Source organism: Colossoma macropomum, unplaced genomic scaffold (genome assembly GCF_904425465.1).
Source record: "Colossoma macropomum unplaced genomic scaffold, Colossoma_macropomum, whole genome shotgun sequence".
Taxonomy (NCBI): Eukaryota; Metazoa; Chordata; class Actinopteri; order Characiformes; family Serrasalmidae; genus Colossoma; species Colossoma macropomum.
This window is the reverse complement of record NW_023494799.1, coordinates 8,060,224-8,083,713: the sequence shown is the minus strand read 5'-3', so window position 1 is coordinate 8,083,713 and position 23,490 is coordinate 8,060,224. Positions and strand designations below refer to the sequence as shown.

The 23,490-nt window shown below is 39.3% G+C and overlaps 1 protein-coding gene across 10 annotated transcripts in view; it reads left to right on the top strand.

Annotated features, from left to right (window-relative positions):
• The window catches only part of pip5k1ca (phosphatidylinositol-4-phosphate 5-kinase, type I, gamma a), a 65,073-nt gene that overhangs the window by 33,891 nt on the left and 7,692 nt on the right, over window positions 1-23,490 (top strand). For 5 of the 10 annotated variants that reach the window (XM_036587371.1, XM_036587369.1, XM_036587365.1 and 2 more), the window contains exons 8-17: window positions 1,773-1,978; window positions 2,748-2,831; window positions 2,977-3,025; window positions 7,319-7,403; window positions 7,737-7,898; window positions 11,327-11,468; window positions 13,383-13,412; window positions 13,664-13,765; window positions 16,351-16,507; window positions 21,661-21,729. In XM_036587371.1, coding sequence (XP_036443264.1) covers window positions 1,773-1,978; window positions 2,748-2,831; window positions 2,977-3,025; window positions 7,319-7,403; window positions 7,737-7,898; window positions 11,327-11,468; window positions 13,383-13,412; window positions 13,664-13,765; window positions 16,351-16,507; window positions 21,661-21,729 — 1,086 coding nt within the window. The remainder of the gene's footprint in view (window positions 1-1,772; window positions 1,979-2,747; window positions 2,832-2,976; window positions 3,026-7,318; window positions 7,404-7,736; window positions 7,899-11,326; window positions 11,469-13,382; window positions 13,413-13,663; window positions 13,766-16,350; window positions 16,508-21,660; window positions 21,730-23,490) is intronic. The other 5 variants (XM_036587374.1, XM_036587373.1, XM_036587372.1 and 2 more) reach the window with 1 other exon arrangement.

Here is a 23,490-nt window from a genome sequence, read left to right as displayed (position 1 = left end):
TGTGCACTGGACAGTTTCTTGGCTTAGCTCATGAATCAGAATCAGAATTATCTTATCAGGCACACATGATGATAAAGAATAGTCCATCAACTGAAAATATTTTACTGGCATTGACCCTGTGATCAGAAACTGCTATTGATGAATGGCTAGATGTAGACCGTTGCCTGGTGACCTTTAACCAAGTTACTACAGTAACAGTACCTAGTGATGGTAAAAAAATAGTTTACCACAGGTTTAAAAAAACATTGTTCAGTTATTAATGTATTTCATGCAAACCATATCATGGCACTAGAATTCCCACACATGAACGTAACTCAAATTTAAATGTGTTATCTTACATTAAAACTACATTTGTTGCACCTAATATAGATGACATTGTTCTTAAACCCGGCTGTTGAGCTGCGCTGGTTGAACAGGATCGAGAGGAGGCTGAGGGGGCGCACTATATAATGCTGGTAAAAACAGTGTTTTTGGGCCGCAGTGTCAGGTTTCAGAAATCACGCAAAGCACCACCGCATATCTCAGCTCTTGTACAGTTTGACTCCAGGCGAAACAGCCTTAGACATAATAGTATCAGGCTCAGCAGCTACAAACACCGTGACCTCAAAACAGCCTTGGCCAGTAAAGTTCGTGTGACATGCACGATTCCGTTTTTCCTACTAGATGAATTGCAGTTTTGTAGCCACATTAGGGATGACAGTCTACTACAGCCACATCTTTTAATGAACTTTTATTATGTTCTTTTGTTTGACAAAGATGGATACGCTATTGCTATATTTGCTTCCATGTCCACTTAAATGTTAGGGACTGTCACAGAATTATTGTGAGATAAAAAGTGTAAACAATTTGTGGAAATTAAAAAAAAATCCACACAGCTACCCAGATAGGAGAAGGGATAGTGCTTACGACAGGGGTGCACAACTCTGCTACTGGAGGGCCGGTGTCCAGCACAGTTTGGAGGTTTCCCTGCTTGAACAGATCCCCTTAACCTGGCACTTAAGAGATTAGATGTGTTGGAACAAGTAAATCACCACACTGTGCTGGACACTGGCCTTCCAGGACCAGAGTTGTGCACCCCTGGCTTATGACATGCTGTATATAATGCGTATATCAAGGCATACATTGTTTTTTCAGCCAGTTTGTTTAATTACACTCAAATATAGCATATATTAATGTCTGTCTTTATTGAAATAGATATATATTTATATATACATATTTGAGGTTATTCATGTTGTGTGGAAGAAATGGTAATATTTTTCCTTGTGGTCTTAAAAAGATTAAGTTGTATGCAACTAAAGTTAAGGCACTCTCTGTGCAAACGTGATGGCATGTTTTATATTGCCTGTTTTTTTCCCAATATGTTAAACACAGCAAATAAATAGAAAAATGCCATATTTAACTTCTTAACACTTAGAAAATCAACAAAATGTGTGACTGGGGGTGTTCAAACATTTGCATATGACTGTATTAAAGAGCATCGCAATGTGAATGAAAAAATTATACAGTAGCCTTTAGATAGATCATATAAGAGTTGTCAGTTTGGAAAACACTAAACAATGAAAATCCATTGCATAGAAGGTTGATGTCTGCTGGTTCAACTACTGCATACTGATTCACACAGTGGTCAAAATACCACATCTGTACGTTACAGAAAAGGGAATTGAGCCTCATTTGCCTTACTAAGATTTTCCTTTAAACTGAGCTTATTTCATAGTTCAAGTTTAGCTTCAGCAGACTCTAAGAGTGTTCCTCTGTGTGCCTGTGGCTTACAGGTGCTGGAAAGCTTTAAGATCATGGACTACAGCTTGCTGCTGGGGGTGCACAACCTGGACCAGGCAGAGCGTGAGCAGCAGGCGGACGGCTCCCAAGGCCGCAGCGATGAAAAAAGGCCACTAGCCCAGAAGGCCCTTTACTCCACCGCACTGGAGTCGATCCAGGGAGCCTCGGCCTGCGGAGAGGACATCGACACGGAGGACACGTGAGGATTCACCACTAGCATACTTGCATGCACACAAATATACATTCATTTATATAGATAGATATTACTTTATGGACTATTGATGTAACGGGTTGGCAACCAAATGTAAAACCCCAACACCGTCAACCTCTTAAAGGGGAATACCACAAAGTCAGATAGAGAGAGATAAACAGAGTCATGCAGAGTGGTTTGATGTGTTCATTGCAGAGAATCTTACTGACTCTGATTTCTTTGCAGTGGTGCTGATAGGAACCAGGGGTTGTGATGTCTACAATGCAAAAATCACCATTTTATTTGCTATGCAAAACGACTAGTGAACCTGAACAAGTCTTCTAGGTTTTTATATGATGGTTGATGATGGGAAAATATTGGTAAATCTAAAAACTAATTTTATTATGGGTCTGTTTTGCCTTACATTATCATATTTATACCTCTCTACCATGAATAGCTTTTCCAAATATGTTTTTGGACAAAATATTATCTCAAAACTGTCATAAAACAATGTCTCAGGCATCACTCATCAACCACTCTGATTGTCTTTGTTTACATCTTAATGATTTAATTACTTTTGTTGAAATGTTGATGTGAAATTGGTGGAATTACCCTTTAAGGAGAATTTGCTGAAATTTTACTGGATGCTGTCTACCAACACCAACAGTGAAAAATGAGGTTTTTATATTTTCGCCTTGGCTTCATTTGGCTGTGTACTCCATTTTTGGCCTTAACTGGATTTTCTGTCCTTCTAAATTCCTCTTGTGTTTTTCCTCAGAATGGGAGGAATTCCAGCAGTGAACAGTAAAGGAGAGCGTCTGTTGCTGTACATTGGAATCATTGACATCCTGCAGTCTTACAGGTACACCCGTCACCACTTTCTGTTTACTTTGTCACCTTCAGTTTTCATCAGGAGTTATAAATAAAGCTTTCATTCAGCACTTGCCAATAAAATGTTTTACAGTTGGCTGTTAAGGTTGTTGACTTTGATTTCTGTTTTCACTCAGGTTAATAAAGAAATTAGAACACACATGGAAAGCTCTCGTCCACGATGGGGTCAGTATCTAATTAAATGCTTTTTTTAAGCAGTTAACACATTATTATGACTCTTATAATCATTTGAAGTCTAGGTTCCTTTTGACTAATCTGAGAAATAAGTAATAATGGGTCTGCTCTTTTTGTGATACTATTGAAATGTAATTACATAATATACGTCTGAAGTAATTCTGTAGTTGTGCCCATATAAACTTTTTTTTCTGCGTTTTGTCCTCGTGTCCACATGAAATGCCATTTTGGTTCACTGAAAATGGGTGTATCTGAAAATGCTCAGGTGGAGATTTTTGAAAATGCTTTCAGTGTTTTTGTGTGGACGGGCAAAACAATGATGACTAGGGGTGGGAATCTCTAGGCACCTCACAATTCGATTCGATTACGATTCAGAGGGCTGGGATGCGATTGTAAAACGATTATCGATGCATCTCAATGCATCTTTTTTTCCTATATAGCATTTATATTCTCTCACTGTGTCAGCTCAAGTTTCGAGTTCAAGTTTCAAGTTTATTTGTCATTTACACAACATGTCAGGACATTTATGCACTGAAATGCTTGTGGTGAGGCTCAGATAATAACTCTACAGAAAGTAAATAAGTAAAAATAAAAATACAAGAAAAACCAACTGAAATATATTAAATATACACAAAATATACATAGAATATAGAGACAATATACATTTTAAAGTGACTAAGTGACTCAGTGTTTTTATTTAAAGTGACTTGGTACTTTTAAAGCAAAGTATTTGTAATGATCCATGATGAATTCACTTCCAATATCTTTTTTAATAAATCAAATGGAAGTGATGTGGCAAGTGAACTAGAAGGCTCTCATTCAGTGCTCTCGTTTGGAGCATGAGAAGCTGCTGCTACTCATCTGCGATAAAATGCGCAGTTACGGTGAAATAAGATCCAGTGGTAGTGGATGTCTACGCAGCGCGTTACAGCTATTCTACCCATTTTCTTTAGTGATTTTATAACTTCCGTTTTGGTCTCGTTGTAGAGATGGGGGGTGGGGGGGGGTTGCTGTGTCAGTAAAGTATCTTTGAGACGGGACGTGTGAAACATAGCGCGAAAGCCCTGTTTCGCAACGACTGAGAACCGGCGTGCAGACTGCAGGTCACATAGCAACGATGCGTTATTCGCATTTATAAGCAGCGCAGTTGGTTTCTTGGTAAGTTAAATCTGCAACGAGAGACTGTCAAACACTAAAAAGTGGCGAAGCTGAAGTCGCTTCTCTTTCGAATTCTCCCGTTCCACCTTAAATGGTGCCGCATTTACATTCGGCACCTCAGTCAGATTTTAAGGTGGAACGGGTAAATTCGAACAAGAAGCTGGAGAATAAGAAGCGACTTCAGCCTCGTAAAACAGTCGTTAAGAGACATTTAACTGATCTACTTCTGAGGAAAAGTTTTCTGGCGGAGATGGGAGGAAAGCGGCTATAGCTGAAGTTAAAAGCAGAGTAGAGTAAGTCTGCGTTTTCGTTTATATTGTTTAGTCTATACTAGGACATTATGACATACTGAGACATACTGGACATTAAATGTTGTGGCTGCCAAGGTGGTTTGATTTTTGTTGAAAGAACAAAATGGCTCTTCTTATCATTTGTGTTGTGACTCCTGACCTAACCTGGCTTTAACGCAGAGGGAGCCGGTCGGATTTCTCGCTCATCCAGTTGTGTTTTTGTTATGTGCCGCCACAGACTGTCCGGGCGCTGCACTTACCCACTTCCAAGTTCCGCCTTTTGCGCTCCGTCAACATTACGTTATAAATTAAATATTTAGAAAATCGATTTTTGACATTTGTGTATCGATTCAGAATCGTTCACGTCCGCATCGCGATGCATCTAAGAATCGATTTTTTCCCGCACCCCTAATGATGACTGACTGACAATACTTAGTGACTACTAAATGACTGACTGACTATCTGAGAGACTGACTGACTGGCTGAGTTAGTGACTAACTGAGTGACTGAGTGAAAGAGTTACTGACTGACTGAGTTACAGACTGAGTGACTGTGAGAGTGAGTGACTGAGTCACTGACAGTGACTGAGAAAGTCTGAATAACTGAGAGAGTGAGTGACTGACAGTTACTGAGTGACTGCCTGACTGACTGACTGAGTGACTGACTGAATTAGAGACTCACTGAGAGTGAGTGAGTGAGTGACTGATTAAGAGTGACTGAATGAGAGTGACTGACAGTGACTGCCTGACTGACTGAGAGTGACTGACTAAATGAGAGACTGACTGAGGGTGACTAACTGACTGACTGAGTGACTGCCTGAGTGAGTGATTGACTGACTGACTGAGAGTGACTGTCTGAGTGACTGACTGAGTGAACGACCTATCAAATCAAATTACGGCTCACACTTATCACTGATAATATCTTCTAAGGGTTAAGTTAGCTTAAATGATTTAGCGTTGTGCTCCGTCTGGGCGCTGTGGTCTTTGACCTTGGTCGTAATGCCACCCTCTTCCTTCATGTATGTATTTATAAAGCCAGGTTTACATTATTTGCGTCACAGTTAGACTGACGCACAGGGAAACAGCCAGTAGAATAATGGTCCTTTAGCTGGATCTTGGTATGTTTCCTGCATCTGCAGGGAAGGTGGACGAGGCACAGAAACTTCATCTTTCTTTTCTGTTTCTGTCATAGCCTCTCACACTCAACATACACACCGACACCCACTCACACACACACACACACACACTCCTCTCAGCGGTACTTTATTTAGAGCTGAAAGCTCTCTTGGCTCAGCTGTGAGGGCAGAGGCTGCCTGTCTCCCTCAATGACGGAGGCTCCACACTCAGGCTTTGACGCATTTGCCTGCGTCTGAAACTGAATGGCTGCCACTTCATTTATGTCTTAATGGAGACATTTATCGAACAGTGGGTGATGAGGCTGAATCATATACTGTATAAGTCTGAAATGCAGCAGCATCATGATATGGCCTCAGTCACTTCCCGAGTATTCTTTGTTATGAAACTAGATTGACACATGGACCAGAAGAACGTAGCTTTTACATTTTTCATGAATGACCCAAACAGCTGTGTTATTATATCATTTTGCAGTCTAGATCGAAGTCCAAGTTATGAAAGACTTTTTCTATTATTTATTCGACAGAAGTCCAAGAAACCATAATTGGCCTTGCTCTTTCTGGGTTGGTAGGATGTCTCTCGCTCTCTGGCGTCACTCACTCAGCACAGGTGTCTGTTAGCTAATGCAACAGAATTGACAGTTACTGTTCTCTACTGAGTGTGTTTTGCTGTTCACTAAGCTTTGACAATAATATAAATGTAGACAAACGATTATTACGCTAAGCTTCAGCTTGCATTTCTTGAAGTAGTTTTTTTTTTTATATATATATTTTTTGGTCTTTTCGAACTGCCGCTCACGCAACATCATTGGACAGCCGAACGCGCTCGGAGGAAAGCGCCAACCGTCAGATCTGCGCTGAACAGATGTCTGCGCTGACTAGCATCGTGTTGAGTGATGGGGGAGAAGGAGGGGCCATCCTACCCACCCAGAGAGCGAGGCCAATTGTCCTCTCTTGGACTCCCGGCTACGGACGGCTGTAGCATCACCAGGGATCGAACTCGCAATCTCCTGATGATAGGGCCAACGCTTAGACGGTTGCCCACTCGGGAGCCAGATCCTGAGGGATTTTGAAGTGTGTTTTGGATCATTGTCCTGTTGTAGAAGCCAGCATCTTTTCAGCTTCAGTTTCTTGACAGACTGTGTTACACTTGCATCCAGAATCTACCCATGCAATGTTTCCCAAAGCATAATAGTTTCACGCCTAAGCTTCACAGATGGCAAGGTGTTCTTTTCATCAAATGCTGCTCCTTTTTTCTGGTTGTTGATTGCTAACCCAAGTTTTGACAAGCTCTGCAATTGTCAGTTCCAATTCCTAATGGCAATTTTTGACCTGCCTCACCAGTCCTAATATGTCAATTAAGATCTAACAAGTTAATTAATTTTAGTTTAATTAATTCTAATTAAAGTTAGTCAAATATAAAGTAAATGTGCATTAACATTTGCCGGAAAAAATATGAAGTTTGCTGTAGAGATTTACTTCTTTTCATTTCAAGAATCAAGAAAACACACAACTGGCTTCTAATATTACTAAATAATTGTAATGACAATTATATTGTGCACAGACAGCATACAACATTGTTAACGTCCAGTAGTAACAATTGGAGAAACTGGTCCATTTTACTCTCTACCGAGAGCAGATCTCATGGGATGGGGAAAAACCTTAAATTCAGTCTTCTAACTCTTTTTCCTCTCTCTTATTCAGGACACTGTGTCTGTTCACCGGCCCTCTTTCTATGCAGACAGATTCTTCAGATTTATGAGCAGCACAGTGTTCAGGAAGAGCACCTGTAAGTCCACTTACTGAGTGATCCTGCTATAGAATTCATTTATACATTAATTATTTAGTCACTAATTTATTGAGGATTTGGGGGTAAAATTCACGAATGTTTTTCACTTGCATAGCCAAATAAATTTGGCTTAAACTTGTCAATTTCTTTTATTTTTTTTAATGAAACAAAAAAATGAATGACCTTGTGAAAATGTATAAAATCTTGTAATGCAATTGTCCATAGCCAGTTCCTAATGTAAAATGACTATGATCTGTTTTCACAGTATAATAGGACTAACCCCATCTTTACCACTTACTAAAGCCATGAATCTTTTCCTGTTTCTCTCCCCAGCCTTGAAGTCTTCTCCTTCTAAGAGGGGTCGTGGAAGTCTTGCAGTGCCCAAACACTCAGGGCCTGGAGCGGCCTGGTCAGCCAGCCAGCTGCCCTCTGAGAGAGATGAGAACATCTATGATCTGCGGGGAGCACGCAGCTTCCCCACGCTGGAGGACGAAGGTAACAGCCAAGTCCAAAAGCACACATTACATCAGGACACTGTTAAAACACAGAGTCCAAGAGAGTTTCAGACTCAGTATTACAGGCTTTCCTCCCTCGTCTGAATGAACAGTTTGTGTTTTGTTAAGGGAGTGGTTCTAAATGATATGTAGACCTATTTTAAATTGATACCATTTCGCTTTAGCAGAGAGCTCATAGGTCTGAGCAGACTTCTGTCTTTGTACTCCAGCTGATTTTGCAACTGTTTGACGTTTTATAGGAGCTTTTAATACTTTTGTAATGATCTTGTTAACTTTTGTGGGTAGTAGTGGGCAGTATGGCCAAATATTTATATCATGGTATATTTAAAATTTCTGAAAGTGTCAGTATTTATCACTTTAAATCTATATTTTTTAAGTAAAAACAATTTAAATGTTTAAGTAAACCTATTTTTGTAGGTCAACAGTCACTTGTTACTCTGGGATGTCCCCTTACTTTTTAATAGAACTGTTTTTAATAACCGAAGCACAGACCCAATTCCAAAAGAGTTGGGACAGAGTGTGAAACAAACAAAAAAATTAAAAACAAAAAGCTGTGACAAGTAAAATTTGCTTGGCTTGTATTAAAATGAAAATGGCACAAAAACACAATGTTTTGTTTTACCTCAAGAACTTCATTGTTTTAAGTAAATACACATTCATTCCAAATTTGATGCCTGCAACACGTGCCAAAAAAGGGATGGTAGCAATGGTAGCATGTTTACCACCATTTGTTATATCACCTTTCCTTTTAATAGCACTTAATAATTATTTGGGGACTGAAGACACAAACTGATTTAGTTTTGAAAGCAGAATTTGCCATTCTTCAGTTATACAAATCTTCAGCTATGCAGTCGTACGGGTCCTTCATTGTTGTATTTTGAGCTTCATGATGCAACACACATTTTCATAGAGTGAGGCCAGTCTAGCACCCACACTGTCTAATTACACAGCAATGCTGTTGTAACATATGCAGAATGTCGCTTGGCGTTGTCATGTTGAAATAAACACGGGTATCCCTGAGCAAAATCTTATCTGGATGGTAGCACAGTTTGCTCCAAATGTGTTTAACATTAATAGTGCTTTCACAGATGTGCAGGTTACCCACTAATATGCCACTATACCATGGCAGACCCTGGCATCTGTAAGGTGGCCTTATCAGCCTACCAATACTTCTTTCCACTGTGCATCAGACCATTTTAGATCAATTTAGGCCCAGAGAAGTCGGCAGTGTGCTTATTTGTGGCACGCTGGCAAATCGTTTATGTCAAAACTCATACCTGAGGAAGAATTTCGGCTGGTGTACTGAATGAACCACCCACTACTATATCTCATCTATACTGCGTATACCGTGAAGTTGACATACCATGATGCTGCTACTCAGTTTTAGTGATATATTTACTGGATAATGACCACTGCTTCAATGACACAATGCCCATGAAATAACTGTGTTTCTGTTGCCAAGATGTTTATTTTTAGTTTTATTTTTCTTCTTCATTCTGTTTTGTGCGCTTTACTGATGATTTTCTGGACCTGATATTTAACTATAAAGATTGTAATTAAACGGGTGTTCAGACTGCTTTGAAAAAAACAGTCCAAAAATTATAAAAATTAACAAAATAGTAAGTTTCCCTTTTGGAAATGTGGGTTCTGTCTGGTTAATGTTTTGGTGTAATTTTAAGAGAAGCAGAACAAGACAGTCCAATCAAAAAAAGCTACTTCAGGTTTCTAAGACTTTCTGTAGTATAGAGTAGAAGCACGCAGGAAGCATCAGTTCAGTAACTTTAGTAATACAAATTCAAATATCATTAGATTAGTGCCATCCAGTGCTATGAGTAACTAGTATGAATTACTTAATAACTACTATAAAACTAATTGATTGTGTTGGGTATGAGCAGAGGTGAGAATCTGACCTCACAATGATTTGATTTGATTTGATTATGTTTCTTTAGGAAACAGTTGACAGTATCATGAGATCTCATTTTTTACCCTGATTTGATTGAATTTGATTATTCCGACTCATAACAAATCATAAATTTGAACTATACTTTTAGTACACAATTGAAGACTATTTCCACAGCAGTGGGACATACAATTAAAAGCAATACACCAATTCTTTCTTTTTTTCTTTTTTATGTTTCAGGTCTGGGACTTGTATAATACTTTGTTGAATATTGTTATAATGGATCATAATTAATCCAAATGTAATTGAAATGCCATCCTCAGATTAAAAGAAGGCCACCATACCTTCTTATACACCGATCAGGCATAACATTATGTTTCAACATTCATTCTCCATTTTATCAGCTCCACTTACTATATAGGAGCACTTTGTAGTTCTACAGTTACAGACTGTAGTCCATCTGTTTCTCTGCATACTTTGTTGGCCCCCTTTTACCCTGTTCTTCAGTGGTCAGGACCCCCATGGACCCTCACAGAGCAGGTTCTATTTGGGTGGAGGATCATTCTCAGCACTGCAGTAACACTGACGTGGTGGTGGTGTGTTAGTGTGTGTTGTGCTGGTATGAATGGATCAGACACAGCAGTGCTGCCGGAGTTTTTAAACACTGTGTCCACTCACTGTCCACTTTATTAGACACTCCTACCTTGTCAGTCCACCTTGTAGATGTAAAGTCAAAGATGATAGCTCATCTGCTGCTGCATAGTTTGTGTGGTCATCCTCTAGTCCTTCATCTGTGGTCACAGGACGCTGCCCACAGGACGCTGTTGGCTGGATATTTTTGGTTGGTGGACTATTCTGAGTCCAGCAGCGACACTGCGGTGTTTAAAAACTCCAGCAGCACTGCTGTGTCTGATCCACTCAGACCAGCGCAACACACACTAACACACCACCACCCAAATAGTACCTGCTCTGTGAGGGTCCATGGGGGTCCTGACCACTGAAGAACAGCATAAAAGGGGGCCAACAAAGTATGCAGAGAAACAGATGGACTACAGTCTGTAACTGTAGATCTACAAAGTGCACCTATATAGTAAGTGGAGCTGATAAAATGTACAATGAGCGTAGAAACAAGGAGATGGTTATAATGTTATGTCCAATCTGTGTATAATATATTAATATTATATAGTATAAGGTATTAATATAGTATAAGATATTAATTTGTGTGATTAGTTTATTACACAGATAAAAAGGTAAGTTGACAGTATGCATTTCCAATATTGGAACTGTTGTCTAATGCAGATATTCAGTGTTTGCTGATACATAAACATTTGTAAAATTTGTATTTTATATATATGTGAAATGTATATGTTTTGGGACAGTAACCCATCGTCACCTAAACATTCTGCTCTTCTGAGGTAAAATAAATATGCTCGCTCGCTCTCTCTCTCTCTCTCTCTCTCTCTCTCTCTGTCTCTCTCTCTGTCTCTCTCTCTGTCTCTCTCTCTCAGGGCGATCAGACGTGCTCCCCTGCACGCCACCGTCATTTGAGGAGGCCACCACAGCTTCTATCGCCACAACACTCTCCTCCACCACCTCCCTCTCCATCCCTGAGCGCTCTCCATCCGACACCTCCGAGCACCCCCGCTACAGGTAAAAAAGAAAACAACAAAAAACAGCTATCTGCTACAATCACTCACTCTCAAAACAGATGTGTTCAAATCAATGCATAGGCCTTGTGAACATCTGGTATTTATGTCTGTCGAAAGTGATCTGATCACAAGTGGGCAGAGAGACATCTTGTATCTCCAGTGCATCTCCAGTGACCACTTGGGATCAGATTTTGTGTGTGGAGGAAGATTACCGTGCAACTTCCAAACTGTCCAAAATGTGCCGCAAGTCCTTCTACAAGCTTTGTTTATTTAATTGTCAGTCAAAACGGCCATTAACAATTTAAATTAGTATTACTAAATACTTTTTAACTAAATATTTTTCAGTATCAGTATTTCCATTCTATGTCCGTTCTTTGCCTTTATTACAGCTTCTGTTCTTTTTGGTATACTTGCTTTCCTTGTTTCAAAGAAATCTGCAGAGTTTAGTCTTTAGTCTTTAGTTGGTTGCATTTTCTGCTTCTCATGTTCCAAGTAATCACAAACACATTCAGTGATGTTGAGGTCTGGACTCTGGGATGGTCAGTCCATTGTTATGAGAACACAACTCCTTTATTTGCTTTGTGAGTTTTCTTATTGTTTGTTCGTTTCCATTTCTCAGTGAGGTTCTTCTTGACAGCTACACATCCTTTCAGACTTATAGCACTGAGTTGTCTTCTCACAGTGGAAGGATGGACAGAAACACCTGTGGATGTTTTCAGATCTGAAGCAGCTTGATTTTCTCCTCTATCTCAAAGATAAAAGCTTTAAGCTCTGTTTATCTGATGGGGACAGTTTTAGGCCAAATCCCATTTCTTCTTTTTACCCCTACCCCTTGTTTTCGAGTGTCACCCTAACCCCTTGGAACTGAGTTACAAGGGGTAGTGGTTGAAATCTTGACCTATGAAATGGGACAACCCTTAAATAAATAAATAAAAAAAACATTGCTTCATTAATAGCCTACTTGCAGTGCTCTGTAGGCGACCTGGATCATCTTCAGTGAGAGCAGAGAAGGGAAAACTTCAGCAACCTCACTGCTGGGCTTCAGTTACATTTAGCGCATTAAATGCTTTCAAAGAGGGGGATAAGACAATCATTTATTATCACCCACTCTTAATTATTTGGTGATACGAAGCTGAAGTCGGCTATTCACCAGCTTGTTGTTCGAATTTTCCCATTCCAGCTTAAATGGAGCAGCAGTTACATTCTGGCGCTTCAGGCGTCAACACTGCTGGATTATTTAAGGTGGAATGGGAAATTAAGCTAGCTAGCTACTGAGACACTAGCATGCTGTTAGCGATTTTTTTATGCTTGTTATGAAGAAAACGACCATAATACATTGAAATGACATTAAACTAAGATAATACAATGGTTATCGTATTTCGATATCGCGCAAAACAAAGGGCTAAGGGCTAAGTTGTAGGGGCAAGGGGTGAAATGGGATTGGGCCTTAGTGGTCTACCAGGTCTTGCATGGTTGTTAGCAGTTTTTTCACTTTCACTTTTTTGCTTATTTCCCCTTGACTTTCCCCTTTCTTATGTGAGTGGATTATTTTATATTTAATCTTCTCAGAAAGATCAGTAAATTGTACTTAATGGCCATTTTGACTGGAAAATAAATAAATAAAAGGTGCACTATGTTGTCTTGACACAAAATGCGTTAAAAGGTGGTAACTCAAAGTGTGTGGTTAACCCCTTAATCTCTGGGTTTATTATTCCGTTGTTAATCTTAAGGTTGAAAATGTAAAGTAACTACTATTCATTATTCAGTAACTATTATAAAGCGAGTATGTAAGGCATGCAGATGTTAGAGTGAGCAGTTGAAATGTGGAGGTTCAGGGGTTAATCAACACATCGTTTTTGAGCTTGCAGTGCCACAGCTCAGCTCGCTACAATACTGTGTCTGTTCTCTCCCCCAGGAGGCACACCCAGACTAGCCAGGACGGAACGTAAGTCAGCAGCGCTCTCCTGCTCTGATTCACTTTCATTTCTCAACTAAATTCTGCCAGGCCGCCTGTTCTCCTCTCATGAAAGAAAGAACAGAAAACGGAACAGCACAGACGGCACAGGCTTGATTCATTAGCTTTTTGATCCCAGCTCACTTTCTGTGTCCATTCATTACATGTTTGCCATTAAGAGTGAGGAAAGTTATTGATGCCAGTTTGCTGAGTGCTGGCACCCTCTGGTGGTCTGATTGCAGGACTCAGGAGGATGATCAGCAGATTATTACGGTTGAGGTGGAGGTGAAGAGGCGTGATAGCGAACCCATGCTGACCGCACCGCAGCCCTCCCCAGAGGCCAGGTATCCATCACACAGTCCAAAACACTGTACCAGTTAGCATCAGAGCAAGCCAGAACTAGTGCAGTGTTTTCTAGGGTTTTATAATGTTTTGTTTAATTCTTTTTCATTTTAACAAGAAAATATGACAAAATATTGAGAGATATTTATAATAAGAGCAGATAGCCCCACCCTTTAATCACCTTATATGGTTTACCCGGTCTTATAACCACTGGCTTGATTTGTTTATTTAGAGAAAACTAAGCACTCGCATTTTTACTTAAAGGCATTACGGCTTAGAACTATCGGTTGATGTGTTATTTGACGTGTAATGTCATATTCTGCAGTGCAGCATCACGTCACCATTTTGTTTACTTTTTGTGTTTTTGTCCATCAGTGTTCTACTACAATACCCAGCATGCATTATGCAAATACATCATACAACCTTTGCAAATCCCCATTACAACAAAAGAAGAAAAGAAATTTACGGATGTACTAATAATGTTAAGGCTAATAGATAACAGATGTGATATTCAGCTTCCTAGAAGTAGTGCCGACTATCTGGTTTCCTTTACAGTCAATGGGCGGGGGGGGTCGGACTCACCCTCAAAAATCCATTCCAAGGCAATAACCTTCCTCCAACCTTCAAAATACATCATCAGAAGGGGGTTTTCTAGCCTTTATCGTCTGAAATGCTGGGGCCAAAGTTTTATTACACACTTCTATAACCTAAGAACAGCTCAGCCAGTTTGCATTGAAGTCCCTGTAGTTACTGAATAATAATAAGCCTTAGTATGTAATAAACCTGGGATTTTAAAGGGTTAAACTGGAAAATCTCACTCCAGAACCTACTGTGGCACAACTGTAAGATGCAAGTAGGCATAGTAATTGTTACATTTTTCATTTTGAGCAAAGTGTCATTGTAAAACTGGTATGAGTGTAATTAATTAGAAAACACGTCAGTATAGTTGCACAGTTCAGATTTATTGTAAAAATTAATATAACTGCAGAATCTATGGGTCTATATGGATATAATTTACCAAGGTCTCACCATTGTTGACACTAATGTGTCATAATGTTCTGTTGCATTTGGCCATCCTGGTTTGACTAGCCAGTCTGCCCTAGTAAAATTAATGTCTGTCCCTCCTTGTTGGGTAACATGCTCTAATATGGTTATTGCAGTGATCAGTAGACGGCCAAAATCTGTCCCAGTCTCGTGTTATTAAGTAATTAGGTTAAAAGTGTGGGGCTTTGTGAAAATGGCTGTAAATGTGTTATTCAGGGTGAGTCTGGAGAAGTGGGTCACTATGACAGACAGATGGGTCAGGAGGAAGAGGGAGCTGTGAGAGGGGGGAATTAGCCATCTGCCTCATCTGCCCCTTTCAGACCCTCTCACCTGCCACAGCTCCATCCTGCAGTGGGAAACACTCTCCATGACAACCTCCAGATTGGAGGGTCTCGGACAGATTTAGCCAATCACAGCTCTTTTGTGTCTTTGAACGTGGTCATGCTTTAATCTGACTGAAGGATAAGTTGATAGGATTGCCTGGATATGCTTCATTGTATGCAGTGCTTCTTCCAGGTAGTTTAAAAGAATACTCCCACTTTTTTCAACCTAATCTCTGTCTGCTGCGTCTATTGTATACAGTTAATTACCACGGACAATCAGACAAATGTGTACAATATGACACATTACAATAAACTCAGTCCTGGAATATAAGTCAGTGGGCATGTGCTGAAGCACTGGATGTCAGTGGGCATGTGCTGAAGCAATCAAAGATAATGGGTGTGTGCTAAAGCAGTGGAAGTCAATGGGCGTGTACCAAAGCAATGGAAGTCAATGAGAATTTGCTGATGCAGTGGGGCTCACAGGGCATGTGCTGAAGCAGTGGAAGTCAATGGGCATGTGCTAAAGCAACTGAAGTTAATGGGAAGGTGCTGAAGCAATGGAGGTTAATAGGGAGAAGCTTGAATCGATGGAGATCAGTGGGCATGTGCTGAAACAGTGGACGTTAATAGGGAGGTACTGAAGCAATGGAGGTCACTGGGCATGTGCTGAAGCAATGGAAGTCAGTGAGAAGTGCTGAAGCGATTGAAGTTAATGGGCAGGTGCTAAAGCAGTGGAAGTCAGTGGGCATGTGCTAAAGCAATGGAAGTCTTTGGTTGGTGCTGAAGCAACTGCCTATTGGCTTCTCTTCTAAGTACATTTAAAACAGTTTGAATCATTGTGTTCTTTAACTAAGTACTAAGTAAGTGACCATGTCAAGTGACCATGCAAGGTTTAGCCCTTTAAACTGCAGCTTGTTATTTAGTTATCAATCCATGTCAATGAAAACCTGAATTCTTCTCACTTCATTGAAATAAAATTGTTTGATTTAGTATGTAAACACTGTTAAAATTTCAAAATGCGTATTTCATTTTCCTGTCCATACAGTACAGATATGGAAACTAACCTGCAAAAACAGCCTGTTTTGAATTCACTGTTTTGGGATGTCACAAAAACCATTACATACACATTCTTAACCTCTTAGCTGTAGTTTCATTCTGTCCATCTATGATGTCCATGACCACTCTCCTCTCTCTCTTTATCTCTCTTACTACAATCACAGTGAAGCCTCAGAAGCCCCTGCTGAAGCTTCCTGTTCCTCAGTTCCCGCCAGCCCGAGGATAGTGGTGGACTCAGACCGCACCAGCCAAGCCTCAGGCTGCCCCAGCCGCTCCTCTGTGGACGAGGACGATGATGTGCCAATCACTGACATTTACTTTGTAAGTTGTCTTTGCACTTAATCCCACAGCCTTGCTGCTCCTTTCCCCAAGCGCTGCCACACTGCTTTAAATAAGCGGTAAGGACGGACAATATGATCATATGTTATTGCTATATTACATCACAATGTGTTTTTCTGAGTACAGCTGGCTTCATGATTATTGGCACCCCTGGTGAAGATGGTAAAAAGGTCATAAAAAAGTCTTGGCTGAAGTTCACACTAAAAATATGAGAGAATTATAGTTGAATTAAACAAATAAAGAAATTAAAAACCCATATCACTTAACAACTGCATATATTATAAAACAGATTTAGGCTAATTATAGAGAGCTTCTAAACACCAACAACAGTGTGTAGTAACTATAAGCTAAATAATTACAGGTAGCTTTAGATGTTATAAAATATAATATTTTATACAAGACAAGCATGGATCGTGACAAAGACTTAAACTATCTTGATGTAAGATTTTTGTCATATCGCCCACCCTTAATAAGCATGTGTGGTCACAGTGGTCATATATACATTCATATTCATTTATTACAGCAGAAAGTCTCAGTCTAGTCTTTAGAGCTTCCCAGAACAGTTCTCCCAACACACCTGAGCCACTTTTCAGAGTTGTCAGAAACTTTATGACTGGGGTCAGGTACATTGGGTGCCGAAGTAAAAATGAAATGTGCACAAAATGTGCGGATGCCTGAGGGCTGAACCTGAGAACTCGGGTACAAGACAGTTGTTCTTGTCAGCCTGAGGTAAACTGAGGCAACATAGCCACATTTACTGCATCTGTGATGTCACTGGTGATGATGTTGTGAATCTTTGCAGTCTGCAGAATCGCTGGTGTGAGGACAAGGTGTTATTAGCCTGGTGAGAAACCCAGTGTGAGAGTGGGGTGTCTTTTTTTATTAACAAGTCTCCTGGTTTATGTGCTATTTCTCTTGCAGTGTGCTGAAACCAGAGGAGAGACAGTTAGGGAGGCACTGATATAGAATTTCTGGGCTGATAATGATAACCAATAGCACCATTTTTATTGCTGACTCTAGTAGTAATCTGTCATTTACTTCCTTGTGGTTGACACTATGATCCACGTGTGAAGTAAAATTCTAACAGTGAATTACTGATTAAATTTACATTGCTAAATCAGACTTGACAATTATGAACATTTACATATTTAGCAGATATTCTTACCTTCACGTGGAAGCTTTAAGAGTCTTGCTAAAGGACTATTTAGGCTGCCACAAACTGGACACCATGTGCATCATTGTGTCATGTAGCAGGCAGTACAAAGCACAGCTGTAACACATAGAATGCTTCATTCATTTAGATTTAAAGACATACAGCTTTCAGCATCACTTTGGTATCAGCGAACTCTTCTCAAAGAGCTGATTTTAAGCTAAAAGATATGAGATAAAAAAGACTAGATTAGCAACATTAGCTGAGGTGACAGACCATTAGCATTTGTCTAAGAGTTTAGACTGGATGCCTCTCTAGGTTTAAACTAAAACTAAAAGCCACCTACTATTAACATTTGTGGTCTTGTTTTGGGTTTAAAGCTGCACCATTTAAGATGTATTTGTTAAAATTGAAAGAAGTAGCATTTCTAAGTCTGGAAAAAGGTGTCCGTGTGCTGCCATGAGTCACCCTGTAAAGCCTGTAATAAAAGTCAGAGGCATTGGGTTGATTTTACGAGGGTTAGTTGGACCATGTTCTTTAAGGATTAACATCACATGCACAGGCTCAAAAAGAAAATCTGGCTCGATGTTTAGGTCTTAATTGCAGAATCGACATTATGCTGATGAAGATATGATGACAGAAGTAGATAATTCACATCCTCAGAAGATGCACCCTTCAACAAATTTTGACTGAGGTCTCTTTAACCCACTCATCAGATTCATCCGCTCGGGCAGGTGTCCGAAGCACAACCGATTTTTTTTAGTAGAAAAAAATGCAGCTGTGTTACTTTGAACTGTTTAATCTCTTTGCTTGAATGTTTTACTTTTAAACTGTAATAAAATGAACCAAAACAACGAAATGTCATGTGGCACAAGCAAAAAGAAAAACCTTAATGATTGTCATATATATATATATATATATATATATATATATATATATATATATATATAAATAAATAAATTGCTTTAACATACCTGTCAACAGCATACAGATTGTAAAAAGAAATGAGAAAAACATTATTTACAGATTTATCTTTAAACCTCATTTTGTTGTAGTGATGAGTATTTGGTCACATATCTTCAAAAATGTTACTAAAAATACATTTTAAATCAATCAAATCATTCAGATTTATTAGTTATTTGTTGGTATATCCAAACAAAGAAAACATTCAATTATAATCATTTTATTTTTGGGTTGGGTGCCAGTATTTGTCACGTTTGAGAGAATCACACATTCCTTAAAGTCTATGCTTGTGTCAGTACGAATTATTGACTATAATTAGTAGCTGTAATTTTTATATCATGATTATATTTTCCCATTTTATGGTGAACAATATATTGGCCATTGATATATCGTACACCCCTAACAGATATGTATTCATGTTCAGTGGCATCTCCCCTAACTCAAAAGAGTTGAGCTGCAAGCTGCACATTAAGCACATTAATTATATGAGCTAAAATCATTACTGATCATGTAGCTCTAGCCTCCTGTAATAGGTCCCTCACTGGCTCACAGACCTGCAAGTTAATAGTGCACTTTACAACTCACTTTATCTGTTCGATTCATTCAAACGGTTGTTTTAGTGGATCGAATGTTAGGGCTTTTCATTCCTTTCATTCTCTGTTCAGAGTAATTGCTTCTGAAGTGATCTGCAACGCTATCTACCCCTTATTCTGAACTAAAGAGGGTCCGTGTGCGCTGTTGTTTCCTGTTTTCTACCTTTAGCGTAGCTTCATCAGCTTCTCCATTGTGTGCTGTAACCTTTGCATGTGTGTGGATCATGTGTCTAATTTTAGAGCCTGGTTTCAGAATGCCTCATTTTATTTCAGGAGCTGCTCATTTTTCCCTGCGTGTGTGTAGGTTTGTGTATATGTGTGTGTATGAGTGTGTTAAGGCCTCTCACTGAGTAATGACTATGTTTAAGCGGTAATGACGAAGGTAGTTACAGAAAGCTCTTTTGTCATCCCTGTTGCTAAGCGATGCAACTGTCAGTCTTCAGCTCACTCACAGAGCACACCAGCCCCCTGCTGCCTGCGGGACTCTAGCAGCTCCTTCAGCACTGAAAGAAACTCTCTACGGGCAAATGAGTTGAGATTAGATATTCCACTCTTTTCTGGAAACTTTGAGTATTGGCTGACGCCAACATCAATATTCTTCTCATTTAAAAAGGTTTAAAATGAACAGTTCATTTGAACAGTCAAGACATGTTTGGAGTCTGAAGTTTGCTTCTGTAATTTTGCACTGGAGCACAAGGCTAATGTAGCTAACAAGTTAACCCTTGTGTGGTCTGGTGGACCCACCGCGTTATATCATATATATAATCAATACAGCCATAACAATTTATGTAAAATACCAGATGTTTAAAGTATCACAAATGTCCAGCGTAGGGTTCTCCTTAAGCAGCTGTAGCCAGTCAGCAGCCTGTCCATATTGTCCCCCCTCACAAACACACACACACACACACACACACACACACATATATACAAACAGATAGACACACAGACACACACACAGTAACAGCAGGCCATGTAGGAGGAGAACAGAGTGAAGGTACACAGCACCTCCACACTTTTATTCCCCGCGGGTTCACCCAACACTACATGTGTAATATAAATGTGTAGGGGGTGAACAGAGTGAAGACACTGAAAAAGTGGTATTTTATATGTTCTTCACAGAAAATGAGCAAAGACCAAGAAATCTGTGTTAAGATAATAATAAATCGCATCATTTTTCCTTTAGGTAAACATTGAAAATGGGTCCCGCAGACCCCAACACCACACAAGGGTTAAGTCTACAGTGCTGTGCAAATGTCAGAGACCACCATTTTCATTGTTTTTTCCCATTAAAACAGCCATTATGTACAAGTTATCAATTTTTCAATGTCAGGAAAAAACAGGAAACGTATATTTAACAGAAAATTACACCAAAGCCTCCAACACTATAATATAATATCAAATCTACCAGTGTTGAAGTCCTTACTAAGAAAACAAATATCTTAAAATCCAAAAACTGGAAGTCTGAGATGTAGAGGAAGGTTTGAATCTGAGGAATGATGAGTCTAAATGTGTAATCGAGATTATTTGGATTGTGAAAATGCAGCCAGTGTCTACAACTGAACCTCGAAGGTGTGGAAAAATAACTTTGCAAATTTTTTTTTAAATCTGAAAGCCTCCTGTCAACGTCTCCTGAAAAGAAAGGTAAAGGGTGAAAATGCTAATTACTAAAAAAGTGGTATTTAGTTATTGAGGCTTCTATGTTTTGTTTTCTGCTGTGTTTCTTGACACTGAAAAATTAAGAACTGGTACTTAACAGAAGGGCCGTTTCTTACAGTGCAAATATGTGCAAAATTAGACCATTTGAAATAAAGAAATTGTAATTGTAGTATAATACTTTACATACCAAATATAATAAAATCAGTTGATTTTTTGCTGGATTCTGTCTTTATATGGATACTGGGTATCGGATCAGCACATTCTCTATAAAGACAGTGGAGTAGGACATTACTATAACTCATTGAGAGACTCTGTCACTTGTAGAGAGCCGTCATGCTGTCCTGGATGGTCATAAGCACAAATCTCCAAAACTCTGAATGAAACCCTGAGAAACAGGCCAATCCGGCTGCCTGCATATTTCATATATCCATCCATTCATACCAGCTACCCTGTGTCACATGTTGTTCATTATCTCATTCATTCCCTCACTCAGATTTCCTCTTTGTTTTTTTTCTTACTCTGTTCATGTGTCTTCATGCATCTGATTGCTGGATATCTGTTTTAACATTTACATTGTGCATTTTTGCATGTGCTGTAACTCCATCTTTTGACCATTTTGACCATTTATTTTCTTGTCATTTCTCATTTCATTTGTTCATGCCATCTCTCTCTCTCTCTCTCTCTCTCTCTCTCTCTCTCTCTCTCTCTCTCTCTCTCTCTCTTTCTCTTTTCTCATCCACACACTCTCTGCTTGTCTGTCTGGCTGCTGTAAGTTCTCAGATGGCAGCTATTGTGTCTGTCAGCCTGTTAGACGCACCGGGACGCTAAATTCAGGCCACAGTGTAAGTGCTGTTAGCAGACTATCCTGTAGTGAATCCCTCATTAATGTTGTAGTTGTTGTTGTTTAAGAGAAATCATGCACACCGCTGCTGCCAGGTTTAGCGTTAGGAAAACATAAGCAGGAAAAGCAGAATGTGAACTCAGCAGTTCTTTTCCTCTTCCTTCTTTGGCTGGTGGGAGTAGCTCATTTTTCATTTTATATATTGTTACTGAAAACATTCTTGAAACTGCTCTGCTTTCTTTCTTAACCTGCTGGCCACGGACAGCTATAAACAACTACCCTGGCCTCTCGGCCGATCATATTTACAATTAACAAGCACGCTTCAGCACCAAAAACGTGTTGCTTTGAAAAGGAAATATGAATTTAAAATTTCTTTGATAAGAACATTACTTTTGTGGTGTCCATGCTGGTCCTCCAACGGGGCTGGTCTGATCTAGGCTATCATCTGATCTAGGCTATAGTTGTATGCAAAAATTTGGGCAACGCTAAAGAAACGCAGTCCGGAGCTTTTGGAATGTCCCTCACAGTCACCCGACTTGAACATCATTGGCAATCTGTGGGTAGATATCAAACATGCTTTGCGTTCATGACAGCCCAGAAATATCACAGAACTAGAAACAGGAAAATGCTACTTTTATTTATTTAAAGAGTTACTGAGGTTGTTTATTTCTCTTCACCTCAAAATCAACATATTCAGCAAATTGTCTTTTGGCCAGGTGTGTCCGAACTTCTGCATACAACTATATGTCATTAGGTGCTATTTAGCTACTGCAGCAATAACCTTTCAGTGTAAAGGCAGCTGATTTAACGTCTTTGTTAATCCAACTTACTGTACTTCGTTTTATTGTTCTCTGCTTTTCTGTACTGTTTTCTCGGGTTGCAGTTTTCCAGCTAGAACCTTGAAAAAAGATCTTAGAGCCTTAGAGGAAAGAGGAAGAGTGTGATTGTGCTTTTGGGGCTAATTTTTGGACAGTGTTCATTCAAACACTATTTATTTTCCCATAAGAAAAGAATGATGCAGTGTTAATTAAAAATTAATTGAAAATTAAAAATCTAACTGCCACACTGTCGCTCATAGACATACTAGCACATATATAATACATATGTTAATACACATAATTTATAAATATATATATGTAATATATGTATTAACAGATATATGTTAATACATACAATATATAACATGATTATTTCAATACAAATATGTTAGCAACCTTGTGGATTTCACAGCGTTGGCTTTGTCAAGCCAACTTAAAGTTTGTTCACAAACTTTTCCTTTCTAGTTAAAACCTTCTCTCATAGAGATGACATCAGGTGGACCAGCTTGTCAAAGGGGACCACCATGGTCACCACATCATCACATTAGCTATCGCGGTGTTATAGCTGTTAGCTAATCTGCTTTGATGCAGTTGGTTCCATGTCCAAGCAAATCAGAAGAATAGTGCAAAAACTCTTTAAGGCAAGTGGCCACTCAGGATTTTTAACGTGTTTTAGTGGTCAAAATGTGCCATGTTGTGTCCAGGAGTACCGAACAAGAGCTAATGTCGACCCTTTCTGATACATGTATTCATGTTTTCATTACTAGCTAGATCAATATTAGGCTTGATTTCTCAAAAGGTCAGAAATTCTACTCAGGAATGATGATTGGTCAAGATGCCCAAAACACATTGGGCCTCATTCACCAAACTTTCTTAAAAGGAAATTTTTTCTTAAAACCCACTTACGCAGTTTTCATGAAGACCCTGACAGTCACCAGTGTTTT